The sequence below is a fragment of the Budorcas taxicolor genome, chromosome 7 (assembly GCF_023091745.1).
Source record: "Budorcas taxicolor isolate Tak-1 chromosome 7, Takin1.1, whole genome shotgun sequence".
Lineage (NCBI taxonomy): Eukaryota > Metazoa > Chordata > Mammalia > Artiodactyla > Bovidae > Budorcas > Budorcas taxicolor.
The window spans coordinates 17,945,274-17,963,010 of NC_068916.1; the positions used below are offsets into that span (position 1 = coordinate 17,945,274).

The 17,737-nt window shown below is 47.0% G+C and overlaps 1 protein-coding gene across 1 annotated transcript; it reads left to right on the forward strand.

Annotated features, from left to right (window-relative positions):
* The first annotated feature begins 12,781 nt into the window (after window positions 1–12,781).
* On the forward strand, window positions 12,782–17,603 carry CD70 (CD70 molecule). The gene is made up of 3 exons (XM_052644345.1): window positions 12,782–13,129; window positions 14,084–14,117; window positions 17,209–17,603. Exons 1-3 carry the CDS (start codon window positions 12,782–12,784, stop codon window positions 17,601–17,603), a joined length of 777 nt encoding a protein of 258 aa, XP_052500305.1.
* The last annotated feature ends 134 nt before the right edge of the window (window positions 17,604–17,737 follow it).

Here is a 17,737-nt window from a genome sequence, read left to right on the forward strand (position 1 = left end):
ACAGGGGAGCCTGGCATGCTGTAATCCATGGGGTCACAAAGAGCTGGACACAACTGAGCAACTGAACTGAACTGAACTGAATGCAATCAAAGGCTTTGGCATAATCAATAAAGCAGAAGTAAATGTTTTTCTGGAATTCTCTTGCTTTTTCTATGATCCAACAGTGGCCACAGGACTGGAAAATGTCAGTTTTCATTCCAAACTCAAATTAAATCATACTAAGGATAATCAGCATAGTAACACTAGGAAACTGGGCTGGATGCCTTCTGGAGTGTACCAGTACATAATTCCCCCAAAAGATGAGAATTAATATAGCAATGACTAAGTCAGATGGCCTGACTAACCAGCACCTAATGAAAGTTATTGACTAAATTCTTACTTATTACTTTACTAATACTGCTAGCTGTGTTATTTGTAGTTTGCTTATTTTCACAAAATTGTTTCTTCCATTACCAAGTGTGAAACTGAGTCTCTGATAAAATGATCACATATAGCTCCTTGTAAGATCAGTGATAGTAATAGTGTAACTCTCTATCTGCTGCTAAGTCGCTTCAGTCGTGTCCAACTCTGCGCGACCCCATAGACGGCAGCCCACCAGGCTCCCCCGTCCCTGGGATTCTCCAGGCAAGAACACTGGAGTGGGTTGCCATTTCCTTCTCCAATGCATGAAGGTGAATAGTGAAAGTGAAGTCGCTCAGTCGTGTCCAACTCTTAGTGACCCCATGGACTGCAGCCTACCAAGCTCCTCCATCCATGGGATCTTCCAGGCAAGAGTACTGAAGTGGGGTGCCATTGCCTTCTTCAACTCTCCATAGGGGAAGAAGCAATAAGAGGGGATGTTTTCCTGGACCATAAGAGGCTAATAGGCAGATGGTCAAGAGAATTTTTTGCTACTTATAAAGCCAAGTCCAGTATTAGCACATTAAGTGGACTATCAGCAAAATTTTTGCCAGACCTGCGAATAAGAATTCCTAGCACCATGAGTGAAAATGGCCAGGAAATGCTCCCCATGCTGTGGTCAAATTTATGACCATGCAGTCTGGAAACTGGCCCTTGACATCTTCATCTACCTCTACAAAAGCTAAATCGTGGCCACTGCAGTTGCTGAACTTCAACACCCTCTGAAAGGAGTTCAGGGTGGAGATCAAGAATGAGGCACTCTGCACTCTGGGAAAAACTGGCAGAGCAGGTCTTCAGATGTTAGATATCTTCAGCAGAAGATTTTATGAGCCCAAATTCTTGTATCTTCTCAATACCTAGAGAAACATTGGCATCGTTTTTTTGATTAATTTTTATTGGGGTATAGTTGCTTTACAGTGTTGTGTTAGTTTCTGCTGCTGCTGCTGCTGTCACTTCAGTCGTGTCCAACTTCGTGTGACCCCATAGACAACAACCCCCATCCCTGGGATTCTCCAGGCAAGAACACTGGAGTGGGTTGCCATTTCCTTCTCCAATGCATGAAAAGTGAAAAGTGAAAGTGAAGTCGCTCAGTCGTGTCCGACTCTTCGTGACCCCATGGACTGCAGCCCACCAGGCTCCTCCTCCCATGGGATCTTCCAGGCAAGAGCACTGGAGTGGGGTGCCAGTGCCTTCTCCAGTGTTAGTTTCTCCTGTACAGCAAAATGAATCAGCCATACATATGCATATATACCCTCCCTTTTGGAGATCTTCCCATTATGGCTCAGCTGGTAAAGAATCTGCCTGCAATGTGGGAAACCTGGGTACAATCCCTGGGTTGGGAAGATCCCCTGGAGAAAGAAAATGCTACCCAATCCAGTATTCTGGCCTGGAAAATTCCATGGAATTTTGCATGGAGTCCCTGGGGAATGGAATTCCGTGTAGTCCCTGGGGTGGCAAAGAGTCAGACATGACTCAGCGACTTTCAGTTTCCACTCAGGTCACCACACCTCATTAAGTAGAGTTCTCTGTTATACGGTATGTTCTCGTTGATTATCTATTTTATACATAGCATCTCTAGCGTATATGTGTTAATTGCAATCTCCCAATTCTTCCCACCCCATCCGCCCCCGCTTTGTATTAGAAACACTGACATCATTAACGGTGACATCTACTTTGGCTATTAAGGAGGAATTTATAATAAAAAGTCAAAATGGAGTAGCTATGGTTCAGACATCCAAGGAAATAACTAGGTGACAATGTGGATGAGATTTTGGACAAATCCTTGTATTGCTAAGAACTTAAGCTTTCTGAGTTGTTTCAGATGCCAGGAACCACTCTCAAAACAATGCCTCCTGGCAGTTGGTGACTGCAACCTTACTTTTTAAAGGTCTTCTCTTGTAACTAATACATTTTTAGACAATGAAATTGCTTTAGATCTTATGTTAATAAACAGAGAAAACACATTGTATAGTGACCAATAACTCCTGTTATGTATGTATTCCTACCACATCAAAAGCTAAAACCTACTTAGACAAAATTAGACAACTAGCTACCTGGCTACAAGTCTCCCCAGAATGCCAGGTCTGGATTGGATTTTAAACAGACCTTCACCCTTCATCCTTCCGATAATGATTTCTTATGGGTTCACATCTTTCAGGGAGGAATTTGAGGCAGGAGATGGATGGGCCCCAGCTTGAGCAACTGGAGTTTGTTCCCTGTGGACAGAAATTCCTTAACAGCAGAAGCAAGAGACAGGGCTGGTCTCTGCCTAGATAAGAGATAAAAGACCACATATTCCTCATTCTGAAAGTCCAGAAGACCTTCCCAACTAAACATGAGACAGAAAGTCTCTTTGAAGGTCAAAGGGAGAGGGCACCACTTCACAGAAGGTGATGCCAACCTACCCATAGGCATCTTTGCTGGAATTCATCTTGGCTAAGAGATGCACGCACACAGGAGATGACCCTGAGATAAAACAAGCATGGACTCAGAAGAGGCAAAGGAAGATGACTGGCCAGAGACTTCCTTGGTGGTCCAGTGGTTAAGACACAGGTTTTCACTACCATGGACATGGGTTCAATCCCTAGTTGGGGAACTAAGAACCCACCTTCCCACCAAAAAAAAAGCTGGCCAAAGGAAACTCGGAAGACATGCCCTATAAAAAGGAAACCCAGAAGAACTGCTTCTTAAGAGTGATTCACTCTACCAGGAGGTAACACACAGCTGACAGGCTGGGGCCTTGTCACTGGCCGCTAGTCCCTGGCAGTCTGGTGGTTAGGAGTCAACACTCTCATTGCTCCAGCCTGACTTCTGTCTCTGGCCAGGAACTGAAATCCTGCTTCAAGTCACTACAGGCTGAGGCCACTGGAGATCAGTTCATAGGATGGAGAAGTGGACAGGTGGAAACGTGCTAAGATTGAGGGGTCCTGAGGTCCCGTTTCCCAGGTGAAATCTCAGAAGTGAGAAGATATGTAGTTAAAGGGGAGCTGTAAGCTGAGAGGCCTAGGTCTCCCTCCTTACTGTTTAGGACCCTGGCAAGGACAACACCAAGCTGCATCGCCCTAGGGCAACCTGGGGACATTCACAGCAGAGCGGCAACAAAGGGGTAGCCAAGTTGGACAAACAGGGGAGCTGAGATGGCTCCTTCAAGCTGCGCTGGGTTCCCAGGGGCGAGCTGACTTCCTGCACCCAGATTCTCAGCCCCACCCCTGGGGCCTCTCCCTGCAATTCCCTCCCCTGCACTGAGCTGCTCAGAAGTCATGAGGAAGGGGAAATTTAGCTGGCAAGGGGAAGGGAGCCCATCACATCCCCTCCCTGTAGCCTCTTCTAGCTTGCAGTTGGAGGAAGCTCTGGTTTCAATACTTCCTCAAACACCCCCAAACCACCCCAAGCAGAATTTCATAGTCCAGAGAGCAATCAATCGATGGAGCCCCTTAGGGCCCCCCGCCAGTAATCCAGAATGATGGAAAAACCCAGACAAGAGATGTAAACCTGCGATGAAAACCAGGCACAACACACCCTCAGCTCTTTGTTATGTGGATTAAGCTGATACATCTCTGAGCCTGCATCCCTGAGAAATGGGAACCACAGCATCATCCAATTCCTAGGGCTCAGGTGAAAATTCCAAAAGGTAAAAAATAAAAGAAAAATAAAAGAAAATTCCAAAAGGTCACACCTGAATGTATGGAGCTCAAATCTGATGCTCTGTTGACAACCTAGAAGGGTGGAATGGGGTGGGAGGTGGGAGGGAGGTTCAAGAAGGAGGGGACATATGTATACCTATGGCTGATTCATGTTGATGTATGGCAGAGAACAACACAATATTTTAAAGTAATTATCCTCCAATTAAAATTAAATAAATTTTTAATTAATGCTTTAAATTTTAATTGGAGGATAATAGCTTTACAATATTGTGGTAGTTTTTGCCATACATCTGCATGAATCAGCCACATGTGCACATGCGTCCCCCCATCCTGAACCCCCTCCCTCCTCCCTTCCTACCCTATCCCTCGGGGTTATCCCAGAGCACCAACTTTGGGTGCCCTGCTTCATGCATCAAACTTGCTCTGGTCATCTATTTTACATATGGCAATATACATGTTTCAGTGCTTTTCTCTCATATGATCCCACCCTTGCCTCTCCCACATAGTCCAAAAGTCTGTTCTTTACATCTGTGTCTCTTCTGCTGCCTTGCATATAGGGTCATTGTCTTTCTAAATTCCTTATATATGTGTTAATACACTGTATTGGTGTTTCTCTTTCTGACTTACTCCACTCTGTATAATAGGCTCCAGTCTCATCCACCTCATTAGAACTGATTCAAATGCGGTCTTTTTATAGCTGAGTAATATTCCATTGTGTATATATACAACAACTTCCTTATCCATTGGTCTGCCAATGGACATCTAGGCTCCTTCCATGTCCTAGTTATTGTAAACAGTGCTGCAATGAACATTGGGGTACATGTGTCCCTTTCAATTCTGGTTTCCTCAGTGTGTATGCCCAAAATGCAATTCTATTTCCAGTTTTTTAAGGAATCGCCCCACTGTTCTCCATGGTGACTGTACCAGTTTGCATTCCCACCAACAGTGTAGGAGGGTTTCCTTTTCTCCACACCCTCTCCAGCATTTATCGTTTGTAGACTTTCTCATGGCAGCCATTTTCACCAGCGTGAGTTGATACCTCATTGTGGTTTTGATTTGCATTTCTCTAATAATGAGTGATACTGAGCATCTTTTCATGAGTCTATTAGTCATCTGTATGTCTTTTTCGGAGAAATGTCTGTGTAGTTCTTTGGTCCACTTTTTGATTGAGTTGTTAGTTTTTCTGGTATTGAGCTGCATGAGTTTCTTGTTTATTTTGGAGATTCTTTGTCAGTTTTTTTTGTTTGTTTGTTATTATTTTCTCCCATTCTGAAGACTGCCTTTTCACCTTGCTTATAGTTTCCTTCGTTGTGCAAAAGCTTTTAAGTTAAATTAGGTCCCATTTGTTTATTTTTGTTTTTATTTCCATTACTCTTGCATGTGGGCCATAGAAGATCTTGCTGTGATTTATGTCAGAGAGTGTTCTATGTTTTCTTCTAAGAGTTTTATGGTTTCTGGTCTTCCATTTAGATCTTTAATCCATTTTGAGTTTATAAAAATTAAAAAAATTTTTTTAATTTAAAATAAAAAGGTCATACCTGCCCAGTTCTTAGCATGGGAATAAGCCCTGGACGGGCTTCCCTGGTGGCTCAGATGGTAAAGAATCTGCCTGCAATGTGGGAGACCTGGATTCAATCCCTGGGTTGGGAAAATCCCCTGGAGGAGAGCACGGCAACCCACTCCGGTATTCTTGCCTGGAGAATCCGCATGGACAGAGGAGCCTGACCGGCTACAGTCCATGGGGTCGCAAAGAGTCAGACACAACTGAGCGACTAAGCACAGCACAAGACCTGGATAATGAATGAATCTTTGGGTTGCTTTTTTTTTAATTGGAAGATAATTATTTTACAATATTGTGTTAGTTACTGCCACACATCAACATGAATCAGCCATAGGCATACATAAGTCCCCTTCCTCTTGAACCAAGAAAGATGGTACTGATAAATCTATTTGCAAGGCAGCAGTGAAGACACAGACATAGAGAACAGACTTTTGGACACAGCAGGGGAGGGAGAGGGTGGGATAAATTGAGAGAGTAGCAGGGAAACATATACATTACCATATGTGAAATATGTCATTAGTGAGAATTTGCTGTGTGACACAGGGAGCTGCCCTAGTGCTCTGTGATAACCTGGGAGGGGGCAGACGGGGTGGGAGCACGGAGGGACTTTTTTACCATGACATCTGCCACACTGAATTCATGTGCGTACATCTGTGTTTGCGACATGTGCTAGTGTGCTCACAGAATGAAATCCTTGAAGTGAAACTGATGGATATCAGGGGAGGTACATTCTGGGGTCTTGACTGATTTGCCAAAACCTGTCCTTTCGAAAGGCTGGACCCATTTCAAATCCCAGCATGCATTATAGATGCTTCTCACCTACATGCTTGCAGCCCCATGAGTCTTCAAATTCATCCAAACGTTCTGATCATTTGCCAAATTATGATCAGTGCAAAAGAAAAGATGCATTCCACGTGCTTTTAATTTTTAATCATCTTATTTGGAACAGAGAGAGTGTCATGTTTCACATTCCATTGTATTTCTTTTCATAACCTGATTATTCATAGGCGTTTCATTTCCTAGAAAGTATTAGTCACTTCTTACTGCCTTAACTTCTAACTGATTTATGTCTTTTGTGTTTTTCGGCTGTTCAGGATTTTTGTTGATGCATGCTGGCTTTTCTGTAGTTGCAGCTAGTGAGGACTACTCTTCATTACGCTGCATGGGCTTATTGCAGTGGCTTCTCTGGGCTCTGGGCACGCCAGCTTCAGTGGCTCATGGGCTCTCGAGCACTGGCTCAGTAGTTGTGACACACGGGCTTAGTTGTTTCAAGGCATGTGGGATGTTCCCATCCTGGGGATGGAACCCGTGTCTCCTGCATTGGCAGGTGGGTTCTTTACCACTGAGCCACCTAAGTGATTTACATCTTAAGGAGAACAGTTTTGTCTACCTTTGGCCTTACAAACCATTGTTAATTTCTCTATCTTGCTGTTTGCGTGTATGTATGTGTTTAACTTGAAAGGTAATTTTAATGGAGGCATTATTAATTTACATGTGAAACTTAAGAATATTTCTCTTTTATATCTTCTTAGTTTTTTTTTTTTTCTGATAGCCTTCACTGCACCCAGGTGAATTTTTGTGAATGTATCATAGTTTCAGTACTTTCATAAGTAAAAGTGGGGCCCAGCCACTTGCAGCTCAAAAGCCAATAAAGATTCAGGTTTGTTGGAAAGAAAAGTTTACTTTATTTTGGATGCTGGCAATGGTGTGGGGAGAGGCAGGGGAGAGGGTGGACTCCTGTCCAAAAGCCAACTGCCCCCTACGCTGCTGCTGCTGCTACTGCTGCTGCTGCTGGTAAGTCACTTCAGTCGTGTCTGACTCTGTGACACCAGGCTCCCGTCCCTGGGATTCTCCAGGCAAGAACACTGGAGTGGATTGCCATTTCCTGCTCCAATGCATGAAAGTGAAAAGTGAAAGTGAAGTCTCTGTCATGTCAGACTCCTAGTGACCCCATGGACTGCAGCCCATCAGGCTCCTCCATCCAAGGGATTCTCCAGGCAAGGGTACTGGAGTGGGATGCCATTGCCTTCTCTGCCCTACCCTGCTAACCTGGCCAAAATCACTGGGCAAGAGCTTTTATACATGGAGGGAGGGGACTACCTGCAGAAACAGCTTCAATTGTCATCTTGAAATTGGTCATTGGTGGTTTGCCCAACATCTTCTTGACTGCTTTAAGTACAGGTAAGCTTCAGTTCCAGAGTTAGCTTGTTCCCATTTCCTTGAGACCAGTTCCTGCAATTGTAGCAGCTTCTGTCAGGGCTCCAGTCTGCTCATTGTGTAGTTAACTTCTTCCACCTGGTGGGAGTTTCAGTATCTACAAGACAGCTCACAGTTTATGGTTCAGATGACTATCTACAGCCCTCGAGGAGGACCTAAAGGCCTTCACCATGCTCAATGACTAGACTATTATTATTCAGTCTTGTCGAACTGTTTCCTTTGTTTCTACATTTTCTCACTTGTCTGATTAAACTTACTCTTCGGCTACAGTTTTTCTACAAATGCAGGCAGAGATTGTGGGGTGGAAGGATCATAGCGCCCTGCTCCGTTTCATTTCCACGGCTTTTTCTCTTTTTTTTTTAAACACTTAAATCTGTGATCCAGCTGGGACTTCACCTGGGGTTTAGACATCTTTTAACCTTGGCCATGAAAGAGAGAGGATTTGCATTTTATTGCCAGGAGCAGCTGACCTCATCTCTCTGTGTTGATCAGACACCTGAACTTTGTGAATTGTTGGCTTGGGCCCTTTTGCCACCTTTCTAATCAGCATTTCCTGGAGGGGAAATAGCAAAGTTAAAAGTTAGCCTTTATTGAGCCCTTGCTGTGTGCTTACACCATGCTAAAGGGCCTTGCATATATCTCTCTTTAAAACATCATCACAGCCAATTTTATTTTATTTTTTTAATTTTTATTTTCATACAATTTTAAAGATTACTTTCCATTGGCAACTGCAATGTTTGCAATTGCAAAATATTTTTAAGTTTTTTTTTAAGATTTATTTATTTATTTGGCTATGGTAGGCCTTTGTTTCTATGCGATGGCTTTCTGTAGTTGAGGTGAGTGGGGTTACTCTATAGTTGAGATACGTGGGCTCCTCAAGGTGGTGACTTCTTTTATTCTGTAGCACAGACTCTGGGCACATGGGCTTCAGTATTTGCAGCAGTGGGCTCCATAGTTGGGGCGCACAGGCTTAGTTGCTCCTTGGCATAAAGGATCCTCCCAGACCAGGGACAGAACCGGTGTCTCTGGCATTGTAAGGACAATTGTTACCACCGGACCACCAGGGAAGCCCCTTACGGTGTGTCTTTTATTTTTTAAGATGTATTGGTTTATTTTTGGCTGTGATGGGTCTTCATTGCTGTGCGAGGGCTTTCTCTAGTTGCAGCAAGCAGGGACTACTCTCTACTTGCAGCACATAAGCTTCTCATTGCAGTGGCTTCTCTTGTGGAGCAAGGGCTCTACAGCTGGAGGGCTTCAGCATTTGCGGCTCCGGAGCTCGAGCGTGCAGGCTCAGTACTTGAGGCGCACGGGCTTAGTTGCTCTGCAGCGTGTGGCATCTTCCTGGATAACGGATTGAACCTGTGTACCCTGCACTGACAGGCAGACTCTTTACCACTGAGCCACCAGGGAAGCCCCTGTTTGTTTTTTAATAGTGGTATTTTTTTTTTAAATTTTGGCTGTGCTGGGTCTTCGGTGTGGCACTTGGACTTTCCCCAGCTGTGTCATGCTGGGGGCTTCTCTTGCTGCTGAGCTTGGGCTCCGGAGTGTGTTCAGGCTCAGGAGCCGCAGTGCATCTGTTTAGTTATCCCACGGCATGTGGCATCTTAGCTCCCCGACCAGGGATCAAACCCATGTCCCCTGCATTGGAAGGCGGATTCTTAATCACTGGACCACCAGGGAAGTCCCCAGTTATTAAAAAATATTGTCTATATTCCCCGTGGTGTACAATACATCTCTCAGCCCATCTTACACCTGATTGTTTGAACCTTCCCCTCCCCCACCCCTATATTGCCCACCCGCCCACACACACTGGTAACTACTAGTTTGTTCTGTCTGTGAGTCTGCTTCTTGTACCTTATCGTCACTAGTTTGTCATATTTCACACCCATCTTGTAGATGGAAACATTGAACTTAAACTGATGAGGGCGTGAGTTTCCCAAAGACTAATATGGGACAGTCCGGAGACTGGAATCCAGGTGTGCTGAGGAACTCCAGATTCTACATGCTTAACTGCACTCTGCAGAAATTATTTTTGACTATGAATGGCTTTCAGCTTGATGGAGGTGGGGCAAGGGCTCCAGATGGGCTGCAAAATACCATCAAAGTCTGCAGTGAGGACCATGACAGGATGTGGATGAGAAGATCCTGGAGATGGAGTTAGCCGGTGGCACCAGACTTGAACTCAGTGAGGAGGTACAGGGGAGGGACTTCCCTGGGGGTTCAGTGGTTAAGACTTCATCTTCCAATGCAAAGGGTGCAGGTTGGATCCCTGGCTAGGGAGCTAAGATTCCATATGCCTCATAGCCAAAAAACCAAACAATATTGTATCAAATTCAGTAAAGACTTTAAAAATGGTCCACATTAGGACTTCCCTGGTGGTCCAGCGGTTAAGAATCTACCTGCCAAAGCAGGGGACACAAGTTTGATCCCTGATCCAGGAAAATTCCACATGCCCCAGGGTAACAAAGCCGGTGCCCCAAAACTACTGAACCCACATACCACAACTACTGAAGCACACTCACCCTACAGTCTATGCTCCGCAACAAGAGAAGCCACTGCAATGAGAAGCAGAATGAGAAAGTAGCCCCACAACTAGAGAAAGCCTGTGTGCAGCAATGAAGACCCAGTACAGCCAAAAAATAGATAAAAAAATTTTTTAGGTTTTTTTATGGAAGCTTCCCTAGCTGCCCAGTGGTTAAGACTTCACGCTCCCAATGCAGGGGGGCCAGGTTCAATCCCTGGTCAGGGAACTAGATCCCACATGCCACATTTGCATGTTGCAGCAGTCAAATAGATAAATAAAAAACTCAGCAAGACTGGCTTTAAAAAAATAGGATTTTTTTTCAATCTAAAAACTTTTTTCTCAAAATAAATGGTCCACATCAAAAAAATCTTAAAAAAAAAAAAAGAACAAAGCAATGGTTTCATCTAGTATGAAAGAAGGCTGGGGACAGTTCCAAGGATCAAGCCCCCAGGCCAAGGAGAGCTTGAGGTCCCTCTGAGGGTGCTGCTGGCTGAACCCCCAAGTCTTGGAAAACCAGGGCTTTCAAAAAGGAAATTCCTTTTGCAGTTGGGGGGTCTCAGTGAGCATACAATCCCTGGACCCCAGGAATTCTGGACACTTTTGACTCCCCTCTTTCTTCCACCTGCCCCCTCCCCCCCAATACCAGCAAATGCTGCTGGCTTCAGCTGAAATCTATTTTGCATCCACCTTCTACCCCCACTCCCCCATCTCTACAACCCCATCCACCCTGTCCCAGGCCAGGCTACTATAACTCCTCACTCTGGGAGGAAATTTTCAAGTCTCAGTATCTACAAGCTAAGCCTCTAAGACCACAGTCAGTACACTTGGTATGTACAGTCTGTGACAGATTTTGTACTACTAGTGGGGGTGAGTGACTTGATTCACTGATACTAACTAGTATTGTCACAATCCTATAAGCCTAGGTGGTCTTCCTTCGTCTTGTAGCTACAGGATTGTTACTGGTTTCCTGAGGCTGCCATATTCAAGGACCACCAACCAGTGGCTTGAAACAACAGAACTGTACTCTTTCACAGTTCTGGAGGTTGGAGATCTGAAAATCAAGGCATCTGATTCTTTCAAAGGCTTTAGGGGAGAATCTTTCCTGGCCTGTTCGTGCCTTCTGGGGTTTGCAGGCAATCCTTGGGTTTCTTTGGTGTGCATTGCATCACTCTAATGTTGGCCTCCAACTTTCGTCTGTGTCTCTGTGTGTTCTCACCTTTTCTTTACAACGTATGGAATACAAGAGCCCCCTCACCCTTACCTCTGCAAAGACCTTCTTGCCAAACGAGGTCACATGCTGAAGTTCTGGGTGGACAGATTCAAGCCACTACAGTCACCAAGAACAGATGCCCTCTGGGGCTCCCCTGATGGTCCAGTGGTTAAGAATCTGCCTTGCAATGCAGAGAACAGAGGTTCGACCCCCATTCAGGAACTAAGATCCCACATGCCACAGAGGAAGTAAATGGTGAGCCCCAATTACTGAAGCCTGTGCGCCCTAGACCCTGTGCCATTCAACAGAAGGCCATACACCACAGCTAGAGAAAGCCCATGTGTAGCGGCAAAGACCCAGCACAGCCAAAACAAAATTAAATTAAAAAGAAAAAGAAAGCAAAGGCCACAGAGCAACAGAACCGAAAGGCACTGTGGCATGCTGACAAAATCTAGCCCCTCCTCTCTTCTCCTCTCTTCCTATTGGGCAGGTTGGTCATGTGGCCTCCATTAGGGGTGGTCCCACCACGGCTGCCAGAGAGGCTGGGAAGATGGAGAGGAGCACATAGATATTTGGGGAGCCCTCTTTGATGGCACGAGCGATACAGAACCTGCCTGCAATGCAGGAGACATAAGAGACTACGGTTTGATCCCTGGGCTGGGAAGATCCTCTGGGGGAGGAAATGGCAACCCACTCCAGTACTCTTGCCTGGAGACTCCCATGTACAGAGAAGCCTGGTGGGCTGTAGTCCATGGGGTCCCAAAGGGTCAGCCACGACATAGCCCCTGAGCATCTTCCTCCCTGAGTGTTGTGGCTGTATCCCAGAACTTGGTAGAGTATCTGGTCCGTAGTGGGTGTTCAGTGAAGGTTTGTTGAATAAACAAATGAGTGCCAGAAAGGTGGGGAAGGTGGTGTTAGCTGCTAAGTCGTGTCCGACTCTTTTACAACCCTGTGGACTATAGCTCCCCCAGCCTTCTCTGTCCATGGGATTCTCCAGGCAAGAACACTGGAGTGGATAGCCATTCCCTTACTCAGGGGATAGAACTCATTTCTTCTGGACCCAGGGATTGAACTCAGATCTCCTGCATTGCAAGCAGATTCTTTACCATCTGAGCCACCACAGAAGCCTGGGGAGGGTGGGGAGCCATATAAATAAAATTGAGGAGCACCCTGGTCCATTTACTCTGCAGACTCGGGACCGCAGCAGCTGGAGGGGACTTCCCTCCATGGTAGAACGAGCCTGGTCCCTCCCTTTGACGGACATCCCCAGGGAGGGGCATGGTTGGTCCCTGGCAGGTTCAGACAGGCCGAGAGAGCCCCGCGGCTGTGAGAAAGCTGAAGCTTCCTTCCCCCTTCCTGCCTGCCCTCTGCGCACCCTCCCTGCTGCCACACAGCTGATGAAGTGCTCGTGGAGGACTATGATGGCAACAGAGGAGGCTGCAAGCTGCCAGGTGGCCCGCTGGCCCTGGGCACCCATCCTGAGGGTGACTATCCCGGTGCTTCTTGGCATAGGCACATGCTACCTCGTCTGCAACCTGTGCTTCAGGCAGCAGCAGCAGCTGGATTCAACCAGGGTAAGTCTAAAAGGGAGGGGAAGAGAGAGGGGGAAAGACAGGCACATGCTACCTGGGGACCTCCGGGTGGGGACTGGACCCTGGGGTGGGGGCCGAGGGGCAGCAAGTGGGGAAAAAAAGCAGAGGGGTGTTGAGCAAGAGAACAGACTAATAGACATGACCTAAAAAAGAAAAGAAAACAAAAATCAGAATGAGATGGATATAAATCTGCCAGGGGGACTTCCCTGGTGGTCCAGGGATGAAGACTGCGTGCTTCCAATGCCGGTCATGTAGGTTCGACCCCTGGTTAGGGAGTTAAGGTCCCACAGGCGCCCCCCCCCCCCCCCCCAGAGTGGTAGCAACAGCAAGAAAATCCGCCAGGAAGAAAGATGCAGTAGAAAGGAACAGAGAGAGAGACCAGAGCAGGGGGTAACGAGCAGGGGCCAGCCTGCCCGCCAGGGGTCTTCAGCTCAGGATAGTCAGCTCTGCCCAGGAGGTAAACCCCGGGTGGAGATCCCAGGCTGGAGGGAGCATCTGAGAAAGACACATTTCATATGGGCCTGGAAAATGACTCGTCTTTGGGGTTCCCCCAGCAGGCTGACTCAGAGGCTGCTGGGGGCTTCACGGAGTTGGGGAAGGACAGTTCTGGGACCTCCAAGGACAGGGGGAGCCCTGCACACCCACCACAGGTGCCGACTTTGAGGGTTACATTAGGTTTTGCAGCCAAGAGAGGCAGATGTGCGAGGAGACCTGGGTTACATCCTGGAAACTAAGTTCTTCTGAAGGTCTTCTCTTTGTGCTCAGGGCTGGTTCAAATCTACTTCCTCTTTGTGAGCTCTTCACAAAGGCTCCAAGTCAGCCCCATGGAATGAGGGGTGGATAGAAGGGTGCACTGAGAAAAAAGTGCTCTTGACTCGAGGGATCACTCCAGACCCCTGACGCTTAGGTGCTTAGCTCTGTTTTCTTTTCTTCCAGTGGGACTTAGCAGAGCTCCAGCTGAATCACACAGGTAACCCGGGATATGCATGTGTGTCGGAGAAAGAGAAAGGAAGGCGGGTGGGGGAGAGAGAGAACGAGAAAATTAGAAAGGATGAGAATAAGAAAAAAAGACAGGGCGATACAGCAGTCTGTTTCTGGGTGCCTGCTTCCTTTCTGGGCATTTTATTTTCTCCCATGGGAGAGCTCAAACCAACTCAACCAAGCTAATAGCCACGACTAACACGCCTCCGTTCATGTCACAAATGTTAATTCGGCAGCCACCATGAGGCAGGCTCCCTTCTGGGTGCCCATATTGCCAACATAACAGAAACCCCTGCCCTCTCGGGGCTTCCCTGCTACCAAAGGGATCAGAAAATAAATAAATGAACAAGTGAAATACGTACCATGCCAAGTGGAGTGAAACATGCACCTGGTACTTTTTGGGGAATATTAAGCACGGGAGGAGGATCGGGCATGTCAGGGTTGGGCGTGCCCTTGAAAATGTGGTCACCAGGGAGGGTGTCCCAGCGAAGAGGGCTTTAGAGCAAGGACATGAAGGAATGTGAGGGAGGGTGCCTTTTGGCAGTCCCCTCCCAGCCTCTCTCTAACCCTCTTCCTCTTTGGGTCTCTCCCACACGCATCCCCAGGGGTTTGGGTGTGTTCATTCCATTTTGTAACAAATGGAAACCCTATTCATCTTTTTTCTCTGGGGGCTTTCTGATCGGGCTGCTATGACAGAACAGAAAGGCTGACATACACAAGATACCTCTCTCATGGTGCTGGGGGCTGTGAAATCCAAGGTCAAAGCCCCAGCAGGTCTGGCTGTCTGATGAATGCCCTCTTCCTGGTTTATAAACAACCAGTCATCTTTTTGCTGTATCTTTATATGGCGGAAAGGGGAGGAAGGTAAAGAGAACTCTCTGGGCTCTTTCTCTGTCTCCCTCTTGCTCTCTCTCCCTATCTTTCTAAATTGAGACAGAGTTGACATATAACATTGTATCTACTTCAGGCATACAACATAGGTCAATATTTGTATATATTACAAACTGATCACCACAATGTCTTGTTAACACCCATCACCACACACAATTACAATTCTTTTTTCTTGTCATGAAACTTGTAAGACCTACGCTCTTCAGTTCAGTTCAGTTCAGTCACTCAGTTGTGTCCGACTCTTTGCAACCCCATGAACCACAGCACGCCAGGCCTCCCTGTCCATCACCAACTCCCGGAGTCCACCCAAACCCATGTCCATTGTGTCGGTGATGCCATCCAACCATCTCATCCTCTGTCGTCCCCTTCTCCTCCTGCCCTCAATCTTTCCCAGCATGAGCCGCTTCCAAATATACAACACAGTATACTTAACTCTGGTTAGTACGCTCTATATTACATCACCAGGACTTAGTTTATAACTTTTTCATAAGTTTGTGCCTCCAACCACCTTCACCTATTTCATCCACCTTCTCCCCACCTCTGGCAACCACTGATCTGTTCTTTGTATCTGTAGCCATATAAAGGAAGATTTAGATTGCACATATAAAGGAAGTCAGACAGTATTTGTCTTTCTCTGTCTGACTTATTTCACTTTAGCATAATGACCTCTAGGTCCACCCATGTTGTCACAAGTGGCAGAATTTCTTTCTTTTTATGGCTGAATTAGATGAGAGATGGGCTTCCCTAGTGGCTCAGCTGGTAAAGAATCCACCTGAAATTCTGGAGACTTGGGTTCAATCCCTGGGTTGGGACGATCCCCTGGAGAAGGGAAAGGCTATCTACTTCAGTATTCTGGCCTGGAGAATTCCATGGGCTGTATAGTCCATAGGGTCACAAAGAGTCGGACTGAGCAACTTTCACTTTCACTTTAGATAGATATAGATGTGTGTTTATAGTATCACATGTATAATACATAGTAATATATATCCCACATCTATATCCATTTTAGGTATATGTGTAATATACACACACACACACACACACACACACACAAGATACATACATGCTGTGCTGTGCGTAGTTGCTCAGTCGTGTCTCACTCTTTGTGACCCCATGGACTGTAGCCCCCCAGTCTCCTCTGCCCATGGAATTCTCCTGGCAAGAATGCTGGAGTGGGTAGCCAGTTCCTTTCTCCAGCGGGTCTTCCCAACCCAGGGATTGAACCCAGGTCTCCCGCATTGATGGATTCTTTACCTTCTGAGCTACCAGGGAAGCCCAAGAATACTGGAGTGAGTAGCCTATCCCTTTTCCAGGGGATCTTCCCAACCCAGGAATTGAACCGGGATCTCCTGCATTGCAGGCGGATTCTTTACCAGCTGAGCTACCAGGGAAGCCCCACAGTACATACATATGTGTATGTATACACATAGGTATGGGGCTTCCCAGGTGGCTCAGAGGGTAAAGAACCTGCCTGCAGTGCAGGAGAAGCAGAAGGCTCAGGTTGAAGTCTCAATCCCTGGACTGAGAAGATCCCCTGGAAAGGGCATGGCTACCATTGCAGTGTTCTTGCCTGGAGAATCTCATGGACAGAGGAGCCTGGTGGGCTCCGGTCCATGGGGTCGCAAAGAGTCAGACAGGACGGACGCGGCTGAGCACACATGGGTATGCTGTGCATATGCACACACGTAGGGATGAATACGGGCTTCTCTGGTGGTCGGGCAGTAAAGAATCTGCCTGAAATGAAGGAAACCACCGCCTGTCAATGCAGGAGACACGGGTTCAATCCCTGGGTCAGGATGATACCCTGGAGAAGGAAGTGGGAACCCACTCCAGTATTCTTGCCTGGGAAATCCCATGGACAGAGGAGCCTGCCTGGCTACAGTCTGTGGGGTTGCAAAGAGTCGGACACGACTTAGCAACTAAGCCACCACCACCCTGCCTGGATATATGTGTGTGTATATGTGTGTATGTATATACTACAGCTTCTTCGTCCATTCATCCATCAGTGGATACGGGGTCTCTTTTACAAGGTCTCCACCTTCCTGCTCTAAACACTTCTGAACAGCCCACCTTCTAACACCATCCCCTTGGAGGTTAGGCTTCAACATTCTAGTTGGGGGGCATTCCCTCTACAGCACTCAGTTTCCCTATATCTCCATCCTTCCATCCCTCCCTCACAACCCTCCCAGGGTCGCGGCAGGACCCCAGGCTACGCTGGCAGGGGAGCCCCGCCCTGGGACGCTCCTTCCTGCATGGGCCAGAGCTGGACGACAACGGGCAGCTGCGGATCCAACGTGATGGCATTTATAGGCTGCACATCCAGGTGACATTAGCCAACTGCTCCTCCTCCACGTGGACCGCCGAGCCCCAGAGAGCCACGCTGACGGTGGCCATCTGCTCCCCTGCCGCCCACAGCATCAGCCTGCTACGCCTCAGCTTCCACTGCGGAGCCTGCTGGGTCGCCTCCCAGCGCCTCACCTTCCTGGCTCGCGGGGACATTCTCTGCACCAACCTTACTCTGCCTCTGTTGCCTTCCAGAAACGCTGATGAGACTTTTTTTGGGATTCAGTGGGTGCGCCCTTGACCCTGGCACTTCCTAGCCCAGGTTTTTAAATACACTTTTTTTTTTCTTTTTCTTTCTTTTCTTGCTCTCTTTTTCTTTCTCTTTATCTTTCCTTTTCTCTCTTTTTCTTTATCTTTGTTTCTTTCTTGCTTGCT

What these genes read in the sequence shown, in the direction of transcription:
- CD70 (XM_052644345.1), top strand. Translation starts at nt 12,782, where the DNA reads ATGGTAGAACGAGCCTGGTCCCTCCCTTTGACGGACATCCCCAGGGAG. An exon ending in AGCAGCTGGATTCAACCAGG is followed by an intron (nt 13,130 to 14,083) that starts GTAAGTCTAAAA and finishes CTTTTCTTCCAG; the next exon opens with TGGGACTTAGCAGAGCTCCA. An exon ending in GCTCCAGCTGAATCACACAG is followed by an intron (nt 14,118 to 17,208) that starts GTAACCCGGGAT and finishes CAACCCTCCCAG; the next exon opens with GGTCGCGGCAGGACCCCAGG.